General features: G+C 47.5%; 1 protein-coding gene across 1 annotated transcript in view; it reads right to left on the bottom strand.

Moving 5' to 3' along the window:
• The window catches only part of MAP3K15 (mitogen-activated protein kinase kinase kinase 15), a 145,590-nt gene that overhangs the window by 2,017 nt on the left and 125,206 nt on the right, over window positions 1–18,367 (bottom strand). Inside the window, exons 19-26 of the mRNA XM_027533164.1 lie at window positions 6,861–7,018; window positions 5,796–5,979; window positions 5,067–5,226; window positions 4,466–4,640; window positions 3,605–3,790; window positions 2,890–2,995; window positions 1,788–2,001; window positions 676–788 (exon numbers count right to left, since the gene is read on the bottom strand). Of these exons, the coding sequence (XP_027388965.1) occupies window positions 676–788; window positions 1,788–2,001; window positions 2,890–2,995; window positions 3,605–3,790; window positions 4,466–4,640; window positions 5,067–5,226; window positions 5,796–5,979; window positions 6,861–7,018 (1,296 nt within the window). The remainder of the gene's footprint in view (window positions 1–675; window positions 789–1,787; window positions 2,002–2,889; window positions 2,996–3,604; window positions 3,791–4,465; window positions 4,641–5,066; window positions 5,227–5,795; window positions 5,980–6,860; window positions 7,019–18,367) is intronic.

Here is an 18,367-nt window from a genome sequence, read left to right on the forward strand (position 1 = left end):
CCAGCCATCTCATCCTCTGTCGTCCCCTTCTCCTCCTGCCCCCAATCCCTCCCAGCATCAGTCTTTTCCAATGAGTCAACTCTGCATGAGGTGGCCAAAGTACTGGAGTTTCAGCTTTAGCATCATTCCTTCCAAAGAAATCCCAGGGCTGATCTCCTTCAGAATGGACTGGTTGGATCTCCTTGCAGTCCAAGAGCCCTTGTGTAAGTGGCACCAATTGCTTAAGGCTGGTTGACTGAGGTATACCTTAGTCAGTAAACCACCCTTTTTAGGTATGCAATGCTGAGAACTTTGCTAAGCACAGATGAGGAACCACCACTACAGTCAAGATAGAGAAATTTCTCTATCAGCCCAAAAGTTCTTGGGGCCTTCTATAATCAGTCCTCCCCCACCCATTCTGATTTCTTTTCTGTCCCTATAGTTTTGCTTTAACAGAGTATCGTATAAATGTTCAACATTTATGGAATCGTAACATGTAGGCTTCTTTGCAATTCATCTGCTTTTGAATGTAGTGGTAGTTCCTTTTTATTACTGATGAGTATTCCGGAATCTACTGGAGTACTTACTGGTTTGAGCTGAGAATAACCTCAGCTGTGTCAAGGCTGACTAGTAGTCTAGCCAGATTTTAAATGGTCTCACACACACACAAGTCCCAGCAAGTGGAAAATCACTCACCATTGGAGGTGAATTGTAACCGAAGGTGGTATAATTCTTGAGTTTTCTGTTCTAGGATGTGCCGTAGAAGATTCTGGTACTCTATTTCTTTTTGAACCAGGTGTTCCAAAAGTCTGGTTAGAACAAAACAAAACATCACTCAGAGAGCCTAACACCATTCAGCTCAACTCAAACATTTGTTGAACAGAAGTTTTAAAAAACGGCACAATCCCAGGTCAGTCTAGGGTCAGATTTCAGCCTGCACATGGGCACCTTCCTTGTGTTTCCTCCCCTTGTAAACAAAGACCAGCCCTGCTCAGTGTGTGGGTATCTTCTGTATCAAAATGTATCATAAACCAAAAGATAACCTGATGGTGATCAGGAGAACTCAGCCCTCTTGTCTTCCTAAGTCAAGTCAAGTTGTGAAAATGTGGTGAAGCTATTCCCTCCTCACTGGAGACTACATCAAAATAGAAGCCTTGCTGCCTTGGACAGCCGGGGGTGGTGCGGGAAAGATGCTGCTCGGAAGGTAGGAGGGACACTACAGCCAACACTTACCCAGGATGGCACTAAAATGCCTTGTGCTCTGGTCTCACCAGCACTCCTTGGGACAGACCTGCTTCCCTCACTCAGGGTTAGTAGCAGCTGAGGCGTCTCTGTGCTACAGGGCAGGTGTGAAGCGGCCGTGTTCTTGTCAGCTGTCCCCAGTCAGGCTGGCTATCTCATTACTAATTCTCTTGAGGGGGGAAGATACAGTGCCCACTGACCCTGGACATCAATCACCTTTGAATCCATATATAACGTTTGATGAGTCAGGTGATGATTAACCTTACTGGAAAACCCATTTTAAAAGAAGTGCTACATATACCGTCAACTTTCACATTTTTCAAAACAAAAAAAACAGATTTGTCTACAGTTAAACTTTAGAGATCCCTATACGGGGGTGTATACAACTTTTCTTCTGAAATAGGGACACCCTATTGTAGCCAGGAACACTCTGCCTTTAAAGAAAGGCCTCCTTCTAGGTCCCCAGTTGAAGCTGAGAATACCCCTTGCCCAGTTCCTTGGGCGATGAAGATGACTTTCTGAGACCTGGGTGAAGCACTCAACAACTCTGTCCCACCCCCGCCTACCTGCTGGTCTCCTGCCTCAGCTTGCTCAGCTGAAAGCTCAGGTGCTGCTGGGGTGAGGCCTCCTGGGCAACTGCTGAAGCTGGCTCGCTCCATCCATGTGCCACCTGTGCCTCGCTTGCAGGCAGGTCTGTGGGGGGATAGTCCTCTTCCATCTCATCTGTGTCCTTTTCCACACCTTCGGTCTCTGAGGCGGGCTCAAAGTGGGCTTGGAGCTCTGAAATCATGGAAGAAAAGGAGCACGGTTCAGCAAGGCCATATGCTTGGTGTAGCTTATGTCCCAGGCCAGCAAACCAGGCAGGGAGGCGCCCCGCCAATGCTATGCTCCACCAGGAGACTGCTGACCTTAATAAAGGAAGAGGAGGCTATTACCTCTACCTGAAAAGATGGTCCCCACACCGCTTTACAGATAAGGAAACAAGCTTCAAGATATTAAGTTAGTTAAGCAAGGGCAGTTGTAAAAAGGGACAAGCAGCCTTCCACCCAGGCCTGTGTGTTTTCTGCAGTTCCCTGCTTGGAGAGGGGAGTAATGAAGTCCTGGGGTTTAACAAGCCAGTCCCACAAGTGGAGCCTGGGCTGAGTGCAGGCAGGGGATGACAGGGAGGGAGCAGAGTCGAGAGGAAGCGGTAGTGTCAACAGAAGTGCCTCCGAGCCCCCCTTCCTAGGAGGCATCACAGAAGAAGGATCAACTTGGGTACTAAGCTGCTCTAACATTTGAAAACTAGAGCCTATGAAAGCCAGAGATCTGTGTGGCTACCACGTGATGAGAGAGAAGACAGCCATTTAAATCTTCAGCCAACTAGGAGGTGGTCCTGAGCACACAAGGATCCAGGCCCTGAGGCTCAGTGCACTGTGTGTGTTAGTCTGCGGGCATGCTCCTTAGTTATGCTGGAGGCGGGGGATATAAACAGCACCAGAAGGTGTGCTCAGAATCACAAAATACTGACCCCAAAGGGGTCTGTGACATCATTTTCCTTAATTGCAAGAACATATATAGCCCAGATGGAAAAGGGAGAGTAACAACTGGTGAGCACAGAGGACCTGGCTGACCTTTTCCATACCCACCATAGCCTAATTTACTGTGACCAAAAAGAGGGGCCCTTACCTGGGATGAGGATGGTGACCGCAGCCTGCACTGCTCGTCGGATGATGTTGTCCATTGCAAACATCCAGTGGGGCCTAATTAAGTGGTTCCTCAAGATTTTATTTACCTGTAATCACAAAAATCCAGATTTCTGGTCCACTGTATTTTTTCAGAAATAGGAGTTCTTACCAATTCAAATGTGCTTCTACTCTGAGATAAAAGTGTTAACCATACTGCCCTGGATTTATGTTTCTTCTGACTGAGTCCTCTAAGCTGACCCCAAGTCACACTGGGGTCGAGAGGACAGGTACAGTGATTGGAGCTACTGCACAGGCCTCTTTGTTTATTCAATTAATGTTTGTGGAGCATCCGTGAAACTTCAGGCTCTGTGGTGGGGTCTTGAGACACAAAGCTAAGCCAGACATGGTCTTGGGCCTGGAGCAGCTCACACCTGTTTGCGCAGACACATAAGCTTAAACCACACACCTACTCAGTTGGCAGATGCTGCTCATCCCCAAATCCTACACTCTGCTCTTCGTGGCCAAATGCAATCGTCTCAGTCTCATGTACACCAGTGTTTAGAGAATTGCTGGCACTCGGGATTCAGGTGTAATCAGGTGACAAGAGATGGATACTATGGGAGAAGATGGTAATCGAACTCATGGTCTCAGCTATGAGCCACTTTGGGGGTGTCCTACCTTCCGTCATGTTCTTTAGGGCCAAATGAGACACTTACAGCATCCTGAAATCCAAACAGTACCAGATGAATCTGATTGATGGATGAGCTGTCAAAGTCCAGGTCCACCTTGAGCTTTGATATTGTGGATGCCATCACCCTGTGCTCTGGGCAGCGGATGAAATCTCTAAGGATCGCAATGATTTGCTTGATGTGGCCGACCGAGAGATGCAGCTCTTCTGAACTCTGATCACCAAGCCCCCAACCAAAAAAATCAAGTCATTGAGTAAATCGGGGGCAGGGAGCATCCAAGAAGTACTGTGGGCACCTAGATGAACCACACTGTCCACTAGCTTATGGAAGTGGGAACCCCCGGCTGAGATAGCGTCTCTGGTCCTAGAACTTCCTCCATATCCTTCCTGTTAGAGGCTTACGAGGCCCCCTCCTTCCTCCCTGGAGGAATGGGCTGCCATCCTGTTTGACCCCTTGTCAACCACCCCCCACCACCCAATGGGCCTTGTCAGAAGGCACAGTTCATAGAGGGCAGTGGCCTCTTAGTAAAAGGACTTCATCCCATCCAAAATGAGTTAAAAGTCACATTTCCATCCACAGCCTTTCTTCCTCAGAGGCAAACTGCAGCTGGGGGTTAACTGGGCTTTGTGCTGCCATGTGGCCTGTTTTCCACCAGGGGGCAGCGCGACCCCATCAGGGCCTGGTTTCACCGCAGTATTTGGCAAATTCAGGTTTCAGAGGAGTCTTTTTTTTTGTATTCTCTTTTGTTGGAAAAGAGGACGTTGGGAAATACTTATGGTGATTATTGTAACTGCAAATGTTCGGGGGTGGCAGGCCCATTTGGACCTCTCCTGGGACCCTGCCTTGGGCGGAGGAGGTGGGATGGCAGCCCCCACGCCCAGCCTGTACCTGGGCCACGCACTCCTGCAGGTTGGAAGCCACCTGATTCTGCTCCTCCCAGAGGATTTTGTAAAGGATGGCACGGCGCTCACTGTCCTTTCGCAGCAGGAAAAGGCCTGGGTCCCTGTCTTCAGGGGACGAGGCTGCACTCCGGTCCTCCAAGGCCGAACTCTCATCGGGAACACTGCGGACAAATGCACGTGACAGTCCTCCGCTTCCCAGGGGCGGGGTCTCTGTGCGGGGGCACCGTGGGGGAGGGGCTGAGAGATGATCCTCCACGTCCCCACCCTCGGGAAGATGAAACTGCAGGAGGCGAGACTAGCGTTTTTCCTAATCTCCAGACCATCAGGGTTTTCGGGGACAGGGGGGAAGAAGGGGAAGAAGGAAGGGGGGAGGAGGGGTAACGGGGTGAGGATAAGGAGGGATGGGGAGGAGGAGGAAATGGGGGAGGGGGGAGAGGAGGAAGAGGGGAAGGGACAGTGAGCGACCACATCGCCCACCTCGCTCGCAATGTCAGTGGCCGCCCAGCCACCCTACTGATCATACAGACAGGAAGACTCTGGTTTACACCGGACGCACTCTGTGCCCAAGGGCTGCGGGGCGGCAGTACCTGAGCAGGTGGCTGAGCCGCTGCACCGGCAGCCGGGACTTCTCGAAGAATGGGTCGGGCTGGGCGTCGGAGTCCGGGGAGACGGAGCCATGCTCGCTGCTGCTGCTGCCCGGCAGCTCTCCAGACGGGGGCAGGGTCAGCACGGCACCCCGGGGACCCTCTGTCGGGGGCAGCCGGGAGGGCAGGGTGAGCGCGGCAGCTCCTCAGGCCAGGCGACCCACCGGGAGGCCTAAGCCTGTGCGGCTCTAACTGGGGGCGCCAGTGATCACCCAGGGGTCCTGGGTAGATGGAGGCTCTGCTTCCACAGATCCGGGATGGACCCAAGACTCTGCATTTCTAACAGCCAGTGGCTCTTCAGGTGCAAGAGGCTGAGCTGGCCTCCAACCCCATCCACCACGAGGCCGCTCTTCTGTCAGTGCCCAGCAGGACTTACTGGCCCAGAACAGACAGCCTTTAACCAAGGTTGGGAGCAGCACAGGGTGAGAGGCCAGGCTCCAAATATGAAGCCCCCGGCCTTGCACTTGGGGAAGACAGAACCCCAGCCAGGGCGCCTCTCTCCTTCCTCCCAGGCAGAGCCCTGAAAGCCAGGCTGAATGGAGGAGATGGTACCTCACTGTTGCCTACGGGGCTCCCTGTGACTCTCGCAGGACACCGAGGGACAGTCATTCCCTGGGTTTGGACAACCCCACCCCTACTGCGTCCCCACTACTCTGTCCAGGGAGACCTCACCTGCCGGCTTGAAAGCAATCCGGTTCTTCTTGCCCTTGTGCATCTGCCTGAAGAAGCCCTCTTGGAGCAGGCCCGCGGCGGTGACACGTTTGTGGGGGTCAGGCTCAAAACAGGATAAAAGGCAGGCTCTGGCTTCAGCTGAGAGGGTTTCTGGAATCTCTGGGTGGATCTTGAACATCCCCACCTGCATTGAAGGCACAGTGAGGCACACGCAGGTGCACACAAGGGCCACACAACCCCAGCGTCCGCCATCCCGGAGGGCTGACGCTGGATTCCAGCAACGGCTTCGCCAACCGGCCTCTGGAATACCACTGAGTATGATGTTCGCTGTAGGTCTGTCATATATGACCCTTATTAATATGCTGAGGTAGAAATGTAATCATCTTTTATGATACATAGAGAACAGTAGTTCAGCAGGCGAAATGATGAACTTTTCAATAAATGTGCTCTCCGTATGGAAACAGATACATTTAGATGAGTACCTCACACCTTTCACAAACATTTAAGAATTTAATTTCTGATAAGTTAAACCCTAAGTAAGGGCATATATAAAGGTCAATCTTCATCCCAAGAAAGGTAGTACCAAAGAATGTTCTAAGCATTGGGCAATTGCACTCGTCTCCCATGCTAGTAAGGTCATGCTTAAAATCTTGCATGCTAGGCTTCAGCATTGTGCGAACCAAGAACTTCCAGATGTCCAAGCTGGGTTAAGAAAAGGCAGATGAACCAGAGATTACCAACATTCGCTGGTAGGTTATATATTATACCTCTGTAAACTGATAGTAATTTCTCACAGTAAGGAGGGAAGAGAAGCTAAGGGTTTGGGAGTTGCTAGGTGGTGTAATGGTTTGGACTTTGGTTCCCAATGCAGGGGTCATGGGTTTGATTCCTAGTTGGGATAGTAAGATACTGGCAGAAGGCAGAGAGAGGAGAGAGAGAGAAAAGAAAAAAATCTGTTTTCTTTCTTGTCCACCTTTGTGGAGAGATTTCTGCATTGGGAGGAGGTTTTTGATTTGAATTCTCTCTCTCCAACACCAGCAACCTAAATCACCCAACATGTCTTACCTTGAACATCACTGCCTGTGGTTCACCCAGCTCATGGAATGGAGGCTTGCTGGTGGCCATCTCAATGATGGTGCAGCCCAGGGACCAGATATCAGCCGGGGCGCCATACCCACGAGGGCCTTGATCGATAATCTCAGGTGCCATGTACTGCAGCGTGCCTATTGGGAAAAAATACAACAAAGATGGTGGGCACCGTGTTGTTCAAAAACAAAGTGTACCATTAGTAAACAAGTGTGTGAGCTTCACTCTCCTGTTAATGACAGATGAAGTCTGATCTCACGCATAAATGTTGCTGCATCTTTTCTTGGACTAGAGACATGCAGAGTGCCTTTAACACTAGTCACATTGAGAGAGGATTGCTCAAGCCCTTTGAAGGATAAATGGGCCTGATCCAATTCAGTCAACACATCTGAGAGTGCCGCACAGACAGAGGGATCGGAATGTGAGACCCACGGGGCCTGACCTGTCTAGAGGAGGAGACAGGCATGATGATGGTGTGCTGAGCAGGGCAGCAGTGTGATGGAAGATATAGTCAGTGCTTCCCAGGGGGCGCAGTGGTAAAGAATCTGCCTGCAATGCAGGAGACACAGTTCGACCCCTGGGTCAGGAAAATCCCCAGGAGGAGGAAATGGCAATCCACTCCAGTATTCTTGCTGGAAAATTCCATGCACAGAGGAGCCTGGTGGGCTACAGTCCATGGGGTTGCAAAGAGTTGGACATGACTAAGCACACACAGAGATTAACAGGTATACACAGAAGGCACTGAGAACACAGGGAAAAGTGCCTGATTCTGCCTGGTTCGAGTAAGGGGAAGCTCTAGCTGTGTCAATTTGGGTGTCTGAGAATAAATACCAAGTCAGAATTAGACATACAAGAGACTTCCTGGAAGAAGGTGAATGAAGGATAAAAGGTGGGGGGCGGTTTCTGATGGCAGAAGAGCTCTGAGACAGCTTAGCCAGGCTGCCCAGGAGGCCCTGACCCAAAGGTGCCCACTGGAAGAGTGCCACATCGGTTCTAGCACCTCCACTGTGCTTGGTCACTGGCTGGCAGTAGGTGGGGAAAGTATGACCTGGCCAGGAACACAGTGGCCGATCCAAACAGGTGCTGGCTGCGGCTGCCAGTGAAGTAGATTCCTGCCATGAGGCTTGGCCAAGTGGCCAAAGCAGGAGGACTTTCAGGCATGGGGAATGGCTTGAGCCAAAGCCCATGCATGGGTGGGAAGCACACAGCGAACCCAGGAGCTCTGTCTGACACAGGCCAAGGGGAGGGGCCAGGAAGAATGAAGGCGGCAGCCGCCTGGGTGTAGCCCACATGGTGCGCTGTGTGTGCTCTGAAACCGCTGGCTTTGGACTTTCTCCTGTGGATCACGAGCCACCAGAGGCTACCACAGGGAAAGCGGTGATCAGGGAGGAGGAGGGCTTGTCGAAGATATGGGGCAGTGAGGTCAATCAAGGGCTCTAAGAGTAAAATCTTTGCTTTTCCTTGAAACTAATCCTGAGGAGAAGAGAGGGGAATGTGGAAGCAGCAGCAGATGCTGTGTGCTGGCAAAGACATTTATAATAAACAGCCAACTTGGAGGTGATATTGGCCAAAGGGTGAATCGAGAACATTAACACACCAAGAAATTCCAGTGCCTGCCTCAGGATCACAACCATATGACCCAGCAATCCCACTCCTGGCATATACCCTGAGAAAACCATAATGCAAAACGATACATGTACACCCCAATGCTCACTGCACCACTATTTACAATAGCCAGGACATGGAAGCAACCCAGATGTCCATCAACAGAGGAATGGATAAGAAGATGTGGTACATCTATGCAATGGAATATTACTCAGCCAATAAAAAGAATGAAATAATATAATTTGTGGCAACATGGATGCACCTACAGATGATCATAGTAAGTAGAGTAAGCCAGACAGAGAACAACAAATATCATATATTAACACATGTATGTGGCTTCCCTAGTGGCTCAGATGGTAAAGAATCTGCTTGCAACACAGGAGACCTGGGTTCGATTCCTGGATTGGGAAGATCCCCTGGAGAAAGGAATGGCAGGCCACTCCAGTATTCTTGCCTGGAGAATTCCATGGAGAGAGGCGCCTGGTGGGCTACAGTCCATAGGGTCACAAAGAGTCGAACACGATTAAGTGATTAACGCTAACTATGGTGGAATCTAGAAAAAATGGTACAGATGAACCTATTTGCAGGGCAGGAATAGAGATGCAGATGTAGAGAAAGCACATATGGACACAGGGTGGGAAAGGGAGGGTGCGATGCATTGCGAGATTAGAACTGACATACATAAACTACCATGTGTAAAACACACAGCTAGTGGGAAGCTGGTATACAGGGGGTTCAGCCTGGTGCTCTGTGATGACCTAGAGGGGTGGGATGGAGCTGGGAGATCCGAGAGGGAGGGGTATATGTATACACAGAGCTGATTCACACTGCACAGCAGAAACTAAGACAACATTGTAAAACAATTATCCTCCAATTAAAAAAAAGTCACACAACCAAAATAGGTTTTCTGAGTCTTGATCAATGAAAACAAAGGGCTCATTGGTTAAAGTAAGTTTGGAGATGCCACCTACTACATCTTCCTCTTGAACATCCAATGTCTTATCAGCATTTTTCTTTCCTGAAAGCAAAGGCTCTAGGACAGCTCTGACCAATAGGATGTTCTGCAATAATGGAAATGGTCTATTCTGTGCAGTTCAAGATGGTTGCCACTAGCCACATATGACTGTTGAGCTCTTGAAATGTGGCTGCTGAGACTGAAGAAATAAATGTAAATTAAAAGAATTTTTTTAGATTTTATTTGATTCTTCCTAATTTAAAGTTAAACATAAATTGGGCGGAATCAGTTAGTGCAAGAGATTAGCAGGGCAAAAATGATGGCTTTGGTCTCTTGAGCCGAAAGCCTGGTGGGGAAGTGTTCAGTTGGCAGCAGGGTTGGGCAAGATGGAGGCTTGTAGCAGTGGCTGCAGTGTTAGGAAACCTCAGAGCCCCAGGAAGGGAACCTCCAGTGACACAACATCCCCTACAAGCGCCTACTATAGCGAACAACACAGAGCGAGGCCTCTGCAGGCGATGTGCCTTCTAACTAACCAGTAATTCATTAACTTAGGAGAACTGTGCCACTGTGCTGTATCAAGCTGTTATCTCTCAGCTCTGCTACACTGGGTCTGGGACTGTGCAAACCACATTTCTGCTCTTCCTGCTGCTCCCCGGCCGCTTGGGCGGGTGTGGAGGAGACAGTGTGCCTGCGCGCAAGTGACAGGAAGGAGAGGTTAGCAAGTTTCCCTCTGGACCCTTAGCTGGTTGCAGTAGCAGTGGTTGGCTCATTACCAGCTTTTTTTGTCCCTCCATACTTTGAGAACCAGCCTCATCTCGTCCCTTCAGAGTTACGTGCTACAGCCCAGTTAGCACCCCCGATGGAAAGCTTTGAATTCTCCTCTCCTCTCTGTTCCCTCAAGACCCAGGGATGGAGGCTGCTTTCTGATTATCAGTAAACAGTTCTTTAAACTAAATTCTCTCTGTAAAAATAACTTCATGTGCACATCTGTGCTGTCGTGTCCGACTCTTTGCGACTCCATAGACTGTATCCTGCCAGGCTCCTCTGTCCATGGGATTCTCCAGGCAAGAATACTGGAGTGGGTAGCTGTTCCCTTCTCCAAGGGATCTTCCCAACACAGGGATCAAACTTGGATCTCTTGTATGGGCAGGCACATTCTTTACCACCAGCGCCACTTGGAAAGCCCAAAAATAACTGTGGTGATTTCAATTTTCCTGCCTGGGTCCTGACTAACACAATCGCTAAAAGTTAATTCTTAAAAGACCAAGAGAATAAACTTAGAAACTTATGAAGCAGTAAAAAATAGTACTAAACCAAATTTCAATGGCTTATTGACCTCAACTAAACAACTGTCCTTAGTATAATGGTTTCACAATTGGAGGATTAGTCTGCTTCATGCTAAATTTGGAGATTTTCATTATATGGAACCATAGTGAACATCACTGTTTCTAAAGGCAGGGACTTCACAATGACATCCATATCAGTTATTTATTGCTATATACTAAACTACCCCAAAGAAAAACAGACCTGGAGAAATCAGACTGCCTGCCTTCAAGTATAGTACAAAGCTACAGTAATAGAGCCAGTATGGTACTGGCACAAAAACAGAAATATAGACCAATGGAACAAGATAGGAAGCCCAGAGATAAACCCATGCACCTATGGTCACCTTATCTTTGACAAAGGACGCAAGAAGATACAATGGAGAAAAGACAGCCTCTTCAATAAGTGGTGCTAGGAAAACTGGATAGCTATGTGTAAAAGAATGAAATTAGAATACTCCCTAACACCATGTACACACACACAAAAAAACTCAAAATGGATTACAGACATAAATGTAAGGCTGGACACTATAAAACTCTTAGAGGAAAACAGCCAGAAGATGCTTTAACATAAATTGTAGCAAAATCATTCTTGATTCACCTCCTAGAGTACTGAAAATAAAAACAAACAAATTGCACTCAAAAACTTTTGCACAGCAAAGGAAACCATAAACAAAAAGACAACCCTCAGAATGGGAGAAAATATTTGCAAACAAAGCAACTGGCAAAGGATTAATCTCCAAAATATGCAAACAGATCATACAGCTCAATTTAAAAAAAAATCCTATAAAAAATGGACAGAAGATTCAAACAGACATTACACCAAAGAAGTCATGTGGATGGTCAAAAGGCACATGAAAAGATGCTCAACTTCACTAATCAGAGAAATGCAAATCAAAACTACAACAAGGTATCACCTTACGCCAGGCAGAACGACCATAATCAAAAAGTCTACAAACAATAAATGCTGGAGAGGATGTGGAGAAAACGGAACCCTCCCACACTTTTTGGGGAATGTAAATGGGTGCAGTCACTATGGAGAACAGTATGGAGGTTCCTTAAAAACTAAACACAGAACTACCATATGATCCAGCAATCCCATTCCAGGGCATACACCCAAAGACAACCATAATTCAAAAAGATATATGCACCCCAATGTTCATCGCAGAGCTATTAACAATAGCCAGGACATGGAAGCAACCTATATGTCCATCAACAGAGGAATGGATAAAGCAGATGTGTTACATACACACAGTGGAATATTACTCAGCCATAGAAAGAAGGAAATAATGCCATTTGCAGGAACATGGATGGACCCAGAGACTGTCATACTGAGTGAAGTAAGTCAGAGAAAGACAAGTATCATATGATATCACTTACATGTGGAATTTAAAAAAGAGGTGCAAATGAACTTATTTACAAAACAGAAGTAGAAAACAAACTTATAATTACCAGAGGGAAGTGGGGGAGGGATAAATTTGGAGATTGGGATTGACATATATACATTCAGTTCAGTTCAGTCACTCAGTCGTGTCCGACTCTCTGCAACCCCATGAATCGCAGCACGCCAGGCCTCCCTGTCCATCACCAAGTCCCGGAGTTCACTCAGACTCATGTCCATCGAGTCAGTGATGCCATCGAGTCAGTGATGCCATCCAGACATCTCATCCTCTGGCGTCCCCTTCTCCTCCTGCCCCCAATCCCTCCCAGCATCAGAGTCTTTTCCAATGAGTCAACTCTTCCCATGAGGTGGCCAAAGTACTGGAGTTTCAGCTTTAGCATCATTCCTTCCAAAGAAATCCCAGGGCTGATCTCCTTCAGAATGGACTGGTTGGATCTCCTTGCAGTCCAAGGGACTCTCAAGAGTCTTCTCCAACACCAGTTCAAAAGTATCAATTCTTCAGTGCTCAGCCTTCTTCACAGTCCAACTCTCACATCCATACATGACCACTGGAAAAACCATAGCCTTGACTAGATGGACCTTTGTTGGCAAAGTAATGTCTCTGCTTTCCAATATGCTACCTAGGTTGGTCATAACTTTCCTTCCAAGGAGTAAGCGTCTTTTAATTTCATGGCTGCAGTCACCATCTGCAGTGATTTTGGAGCCCAGAAAAATAAAGTCTGACACTGTTTCCACTGTTTCCCCATCTATTTCCCATGAAGTGATGGGACCAGATGCCATGATCTTCATTTTCTGAATGTTGAGCTTTAAGCCAACTTTTTCACTCTCCACTTTCACTTTCATTAAGAGGCTTTTTAGTTCCTCTTCACTTTCTGCCATAAGGAGGTGTCATCTGCATATCTGAGGTTACTGATATTTCTCCCGGCAATCTTGATTCCAGCTTGTGCTTCTTCCAGCCCAGCAGACCCTGATGCTGGGAGGGATTGGGGGCAGGAGGAGAAGGGGACCACAGAGGATAAGATGGCTGGATGGTATCACTGACTCGATGGCATCACTGACTCGATGGATGTGAGTCTGAGTGAACTCTGGGACTTGGTGATGGACAGGGAGGCCTGGTGTGCTGCGATTCATGGGGTCGCAAAGAGTTGGACACGACTGAGCAACTGAACTGAACTGATATACAAAATAAATAACTAATAAGGACCTTCTGTACAGCACAGGGAACTCTACTAATTACTCTTTAATAGTCTATATGAGAAAAGAATCTAAAGAAAAGAGTGGATATGTGAAACTGATTCACTTTGCTGTATACTTGAAACTAACACAATATTGTAAATCAATTATACTAAAAAAAAAAAAAAAAAACACATATCGCATGCTAGGAAAAAGAATAAATTACCCCAAAGGTTAGCAGTTTAAAACAACAGTTATGATCTCACACAGTTTCTAAAGATTTGAATCTAGGAACAACTGGGCTGGGTAGATCTGGCCCAGGGTCATTCATTAGGCTGCAGCCAAAGTTTTGGCTGGAGCTGCAGTCATCCGAAGGCTAGACTGGAGCTCCAGGATCTACTTCCAAGCTCAAGTAACGGTTGGGAAGAGACTTTGGTTTCTCACCACCTGGGATCCTCCATAGGGTGGCCTAAAATATGGCCTCCCCCAGAGTGTATAATCCAACAGAAAGCAAGAGAAATGCCACACTGCCTTTTCTGACCTAGACTCCAGATTACACACCACCACTCTAATGTATTCATTAGAAGCAAGTCACTAAGTCCAGGCAGCGATCAAGGGGAGGGGAATAATAGGCTGTGAATACCAGGAGGTAAGGATGACTAGAGGCCATCTTGGAGGCCCTGGCCACAACATCTGGCTTCTAGTTAGCACTCACTGGCAAGCTCCAAAGCATGCTACAAAGCACCCCCATGTAGCACTGGCCATCTGACTCACAACTCCATTAAGGACGCTCAGAAGAGGTATGAGGTGCTGTTATTCTCATTTTATATGTGAGGAAACTGAGGCTCAGAGAAGCTAGGGAAATTATTTAAGCTAGAGCCCAGGTCTTTGGTCTTCAAATGTAGAGCTATACACCATGACACTGCTGATCAAAGTAATGGATCCAGGAGAAGCACAACTGAAGAGAAAGCTGCCTGATTCAGAGCAGCTGATGCAAGAGTTTTCACAGCCATAATGTGACTTCTTCTCATATAACTGGGAGGCCTAGGGCAGTAATAGAAACCTGGGTGCTCTGTTTTACTTATTACTGTGTTCATAGGGAACCACCCAGTCACAGCCAGCAGTGACACAGAGATGGATCCACATAACTGTTTCTAAGAGTCAAGGGACCACCTTCAGACAGCATGCATGTTGTGGGTGTACATGAGCTGTATCACAGGCTGGCTTTTGTGGAGAAAACCAAGTGAAGATGCCATGGTGGGGCAAATGAATGGAGCAATCCTGGGAATTTTGCTCACCTTACATCTGGCTCACTTAGGGGGTTTCCTATGATCCTTCAGGTACCTACACGGGTGCAAAAGAAGGTGACCAGGGGACCCACAGAAACCTTCTTGGGGTGGGGATGGGGGTGAAAGTGACTTCTTTAGAGAGAGTGGTCCTGGGAGGTCTACACTGTCCCATTACATGATTGGGGAAGGGCTGTCCCCAGAAGGTTGTGGGGCCATGGTGACTCAAGCAACTCAACATCCACTCAAGACAAGTGCACCTGAAAGGAGGCCACATGTGTCAGCATCTTCTAGAGGCCCCTGGACAGTATTAGAGCCCAGAGTTTCAAAACTTAATGAAGTAGCGAAAAGAGAAGTAAGGTGCAGCTTTCCAGTTTCCAGTACAACCCTTTCCAGGGTTACCCAGTTGTCCTGCCCAAGGGATGGGCCGCCACATCCTCCACACCCTGATCCTGTGAGGGCTCCTCATGGGGCCCGCTCAGAGCCCCGTATATACGTGTCTCCAGCAAAGACACTGCACAGAGGACTGGTTCCCATGGGAGCAAAAGCAGCTGACAGCAGCAGAGCGGGGACCATATGGTTGGGGGAGATCACCACACCCTCTTAACAGCAGGTAAAAGGCGCATAAATCCTGGACACCAGACGTAGAACTCATTGTAGACATATTGCTTGAGGGTCTTTTTAAAGGGAATCCTGCTCAAAGACAGCCTTTCAGGGCCTGCTTCCCTCAGTAGGAAAAGATGGAGAGGTAGTTATATGGTGCAGGGTAACAGATCAGGGTGAGGGGACAGGGGACAGTCAGCTGAAGGACAGGCCCCTGCTGAGGACTCTGGAGTTATATTTAGAGGCAGCCAGCAGCAAAGAGTTAGCAGCAACCATCAGCCAGGCCCAGAGCACAGGAGGCCACTTAGAACAGTGCCCATCAAGTGAAAATGTTCCCTGTCCCTTTCTCCTGCCCACAGCTGCTGAGAAGGAAAGATGGTGAGGGAGGGAGTCAAGGCTGACACCCCAACCCCTGCGGCCCTACCACAGACCAGCAGGGACAGAGGCGAGGAGTCCGCCCTTTGCATGGGGACCAGCGTGTGGATGAGCACAGGCAGACTCTGAGATCCTGCGGGTTCGAATCCAGACTACCACAATCAAGTGAGTATCTCAATACAGTGAGTCACAGGAGCTTTTTGCCTTCCGAGCATATGGAAAAGTTATGCTCACACTATACTACAGTCGATTAAATGTGCAGTTGCATTATATCAGGGGTTTCCCTGATGGCTCAGCAATAGATAAATCCGCCTGCCAATGCAGGAGACGCAGGCTTGATCCTTAGGTCGGGAAGATCCCCTGGAGAGGGAAATGACAACCCACTGCGGTATTCTTGCCTGGAGAATTCCATGGACAGAGAAGCCTGGCGGGCTATGATCCATGAGGTCTCAAAGAGTCAGACGTGACTGAGCAACTAAACAGCAACAACAAAGCATCATATCTAACAAAACAATGTATGGACCTTAGTTAAATAATCCTCTATCACTAAAAGATGCTCACCGTCATCTAAGGATGCAGTTGCCACAAACCTTCAATTTGTTAAAAACAAACAAACAAACGCAGTATCTGTGAAGTGCAGCCAAGCAAAGCACAATTAACAAGACATGCCTGGGTATCAGCCGGAACCCTTCCAGTGAATGGATTCGGACTGCGTTTGCTTCTCCAAGTGTCATTAGGCCTTTCTTTCTGTTAGCTAAGGGTGGCTGGAAAAGTCACAGGAAAGGACTGGGATATAAGGGACCATGGGAGACAAAAATTAAAATTACCTCTTTTAAGTCCAACAGGTTCAACACGTTAGTTATGCACATAAACCTGATTCTCTCAAAGGCTCCTGCCAGCTCTAAGTGTAAATGAGCAATTATTTCATTAATGCAGACTTCAGCCTCACTTGCTATGAGTCGGGTAGTGGTTAAAGAGCTTCATTCCAATATCAATAAATTTAATCCACATAAAAACCCTCTGAGGTAAGTATTATGAGCATCTCTGTTTTACTTATGAAGAAACTTGAGACACAGAGAGGTTAAGTAACATGTCCAAGCTCACAGAGCTAGCAAGTGGTTGAGCCAGACTTTGAACCAAGGCTGTTCACAGCCAGAGATCAGGAGAGACTTCCTGTCCTAAATTCCACTCCTGGGTATCCAGCAGAGAGGAATGAAACTGCATCTCCACCCAGAGGTTTCTATCTGAATGTTCACAGCGGTATTGTTCACAACAGCCAGAAAGGACAAACAATCTAATGGCCATTAACTGGGAGACAGATAAACAAAAGGTGGTCTAGGGACTTCCTGGGTGGTCCCAGTGGTTAAGAATCCACGTTCCAATGCAGGGAATGTAGGTTTGATCCCTGATCAGGGAACTAAGATCCCACATGCTGCAACTACTGAGCCCACACACTTTATAGCCCGAGTGCTGCAGCAAGAGAAGCCTGCACGCCAAGACTAAAGAAAGCCCACTGCAAGGAAGAGCCAATGCAGCCACAGATCCAAACAAATCAAACCAAAATGCAGTCTATCCATACGATGGAAGGCTATTCAGCCAGAAAAGGAATGAAATACCGATACATGCTACAGCACAGGTGAACATCTAAAAGATTCTGTGAAGCATAAGAAGCTGGGTACAAGGGACCACATATTGTATCTTTCTGTTTATAAGACATCTCCAGAGTGGGAAAATCTACATAAACAAAGACAGAATAGGTCGGTGGTCGGCTGGGGTTGACTGTAAGCTGGCACCTTTTTGAGGGTGATGGCAATGCTCAAAAATTGCTTTGCAGCAATGGCTGCACAACTTGGAAAATTTACCAGAAACCATCACAATGTGCACTTTTAATGGGTACATTTATGTGAGTTAAACCTCGATAAAACTGTTGCAAAACCAAAAGTGAAGGGGGCTGACCCTGGTCATAATGGCCCTTCCTCCTGTTATAGCTGGTTTACAGCTACAGCGAAAAGCCTTCAGAGGAACACCGGAGGGGAGAACTTCAGGCCATAAGGTCGTGTGAAACCTCTGTCTCTCCTTCCAGGCTCTGAAAACCTCTGGGCATTTGCGCAGAAACGCCTTGCCACGTCCCCCTGCACCCAATCGGACTGTGGCACCAGGCCGTCGAGATTCCTTTACAGAACCGCTCTGTTTTGCAAAGAGTAATTATATGCAGGGGAATTTCCTACCCCAAATGAGACCCCTTCTTTATTATCTCCCAAACACCCCTGCATTATTTTGCAATGCAAAATTCCTGCCTCAAGCCAATTACTTGGGAAAATGTGATATGCTATAATGAATTATACATGTGTTTTCTTTATGAATTTTTTTCCTCCTTGGGGATGGTAATTATGAGATAAATAGTTGGGGGTTTCAAGTCTTTAAATAATTTCTTGCCCTATCAGAGCCCCTCTTGCTATATATTACCAAGCTAACTGGTGGCTTCCAAAGAAAAGGAAAAAAAAACTTATTTCAATTAGACTAGTAAAAAAAAAAATATGCCAGTCACACATGCATACATATATACTCACTGATATATACATGTCAATATACATATATATATATATACATACGTAAGTATAATTATCAGAAAAAATGAATGAAAATTCAATACACTTCTTGGGAGATTCTGGTGGGGTCTTCAAAAGTTCCCTATTTTGAGGTGCATGTACCTCCCCTGGTGTTACAACTGAGAAGTCACTTCTGATGCATAAAAGTTCTCTTCA

Source organism: Bos indicus x Bos taurus, chromosome X (genome assembly GCF_003369695.1).
Source record: "Bos indicus x Bos taurus breed Angus x Brahman F1 hybrid chromosome X, Bos_hybrid_MaternalHap_v2.0, whole genome shotgun sequence".
In the NCBI taxonomy this organism is placed as follows: domain Eukaryota; kingdom Metazoa; phylum Chordata; class Mammalia; order Artiodactyla; family Bovidae; genus Bos; species Bos indicus x Bos taurus.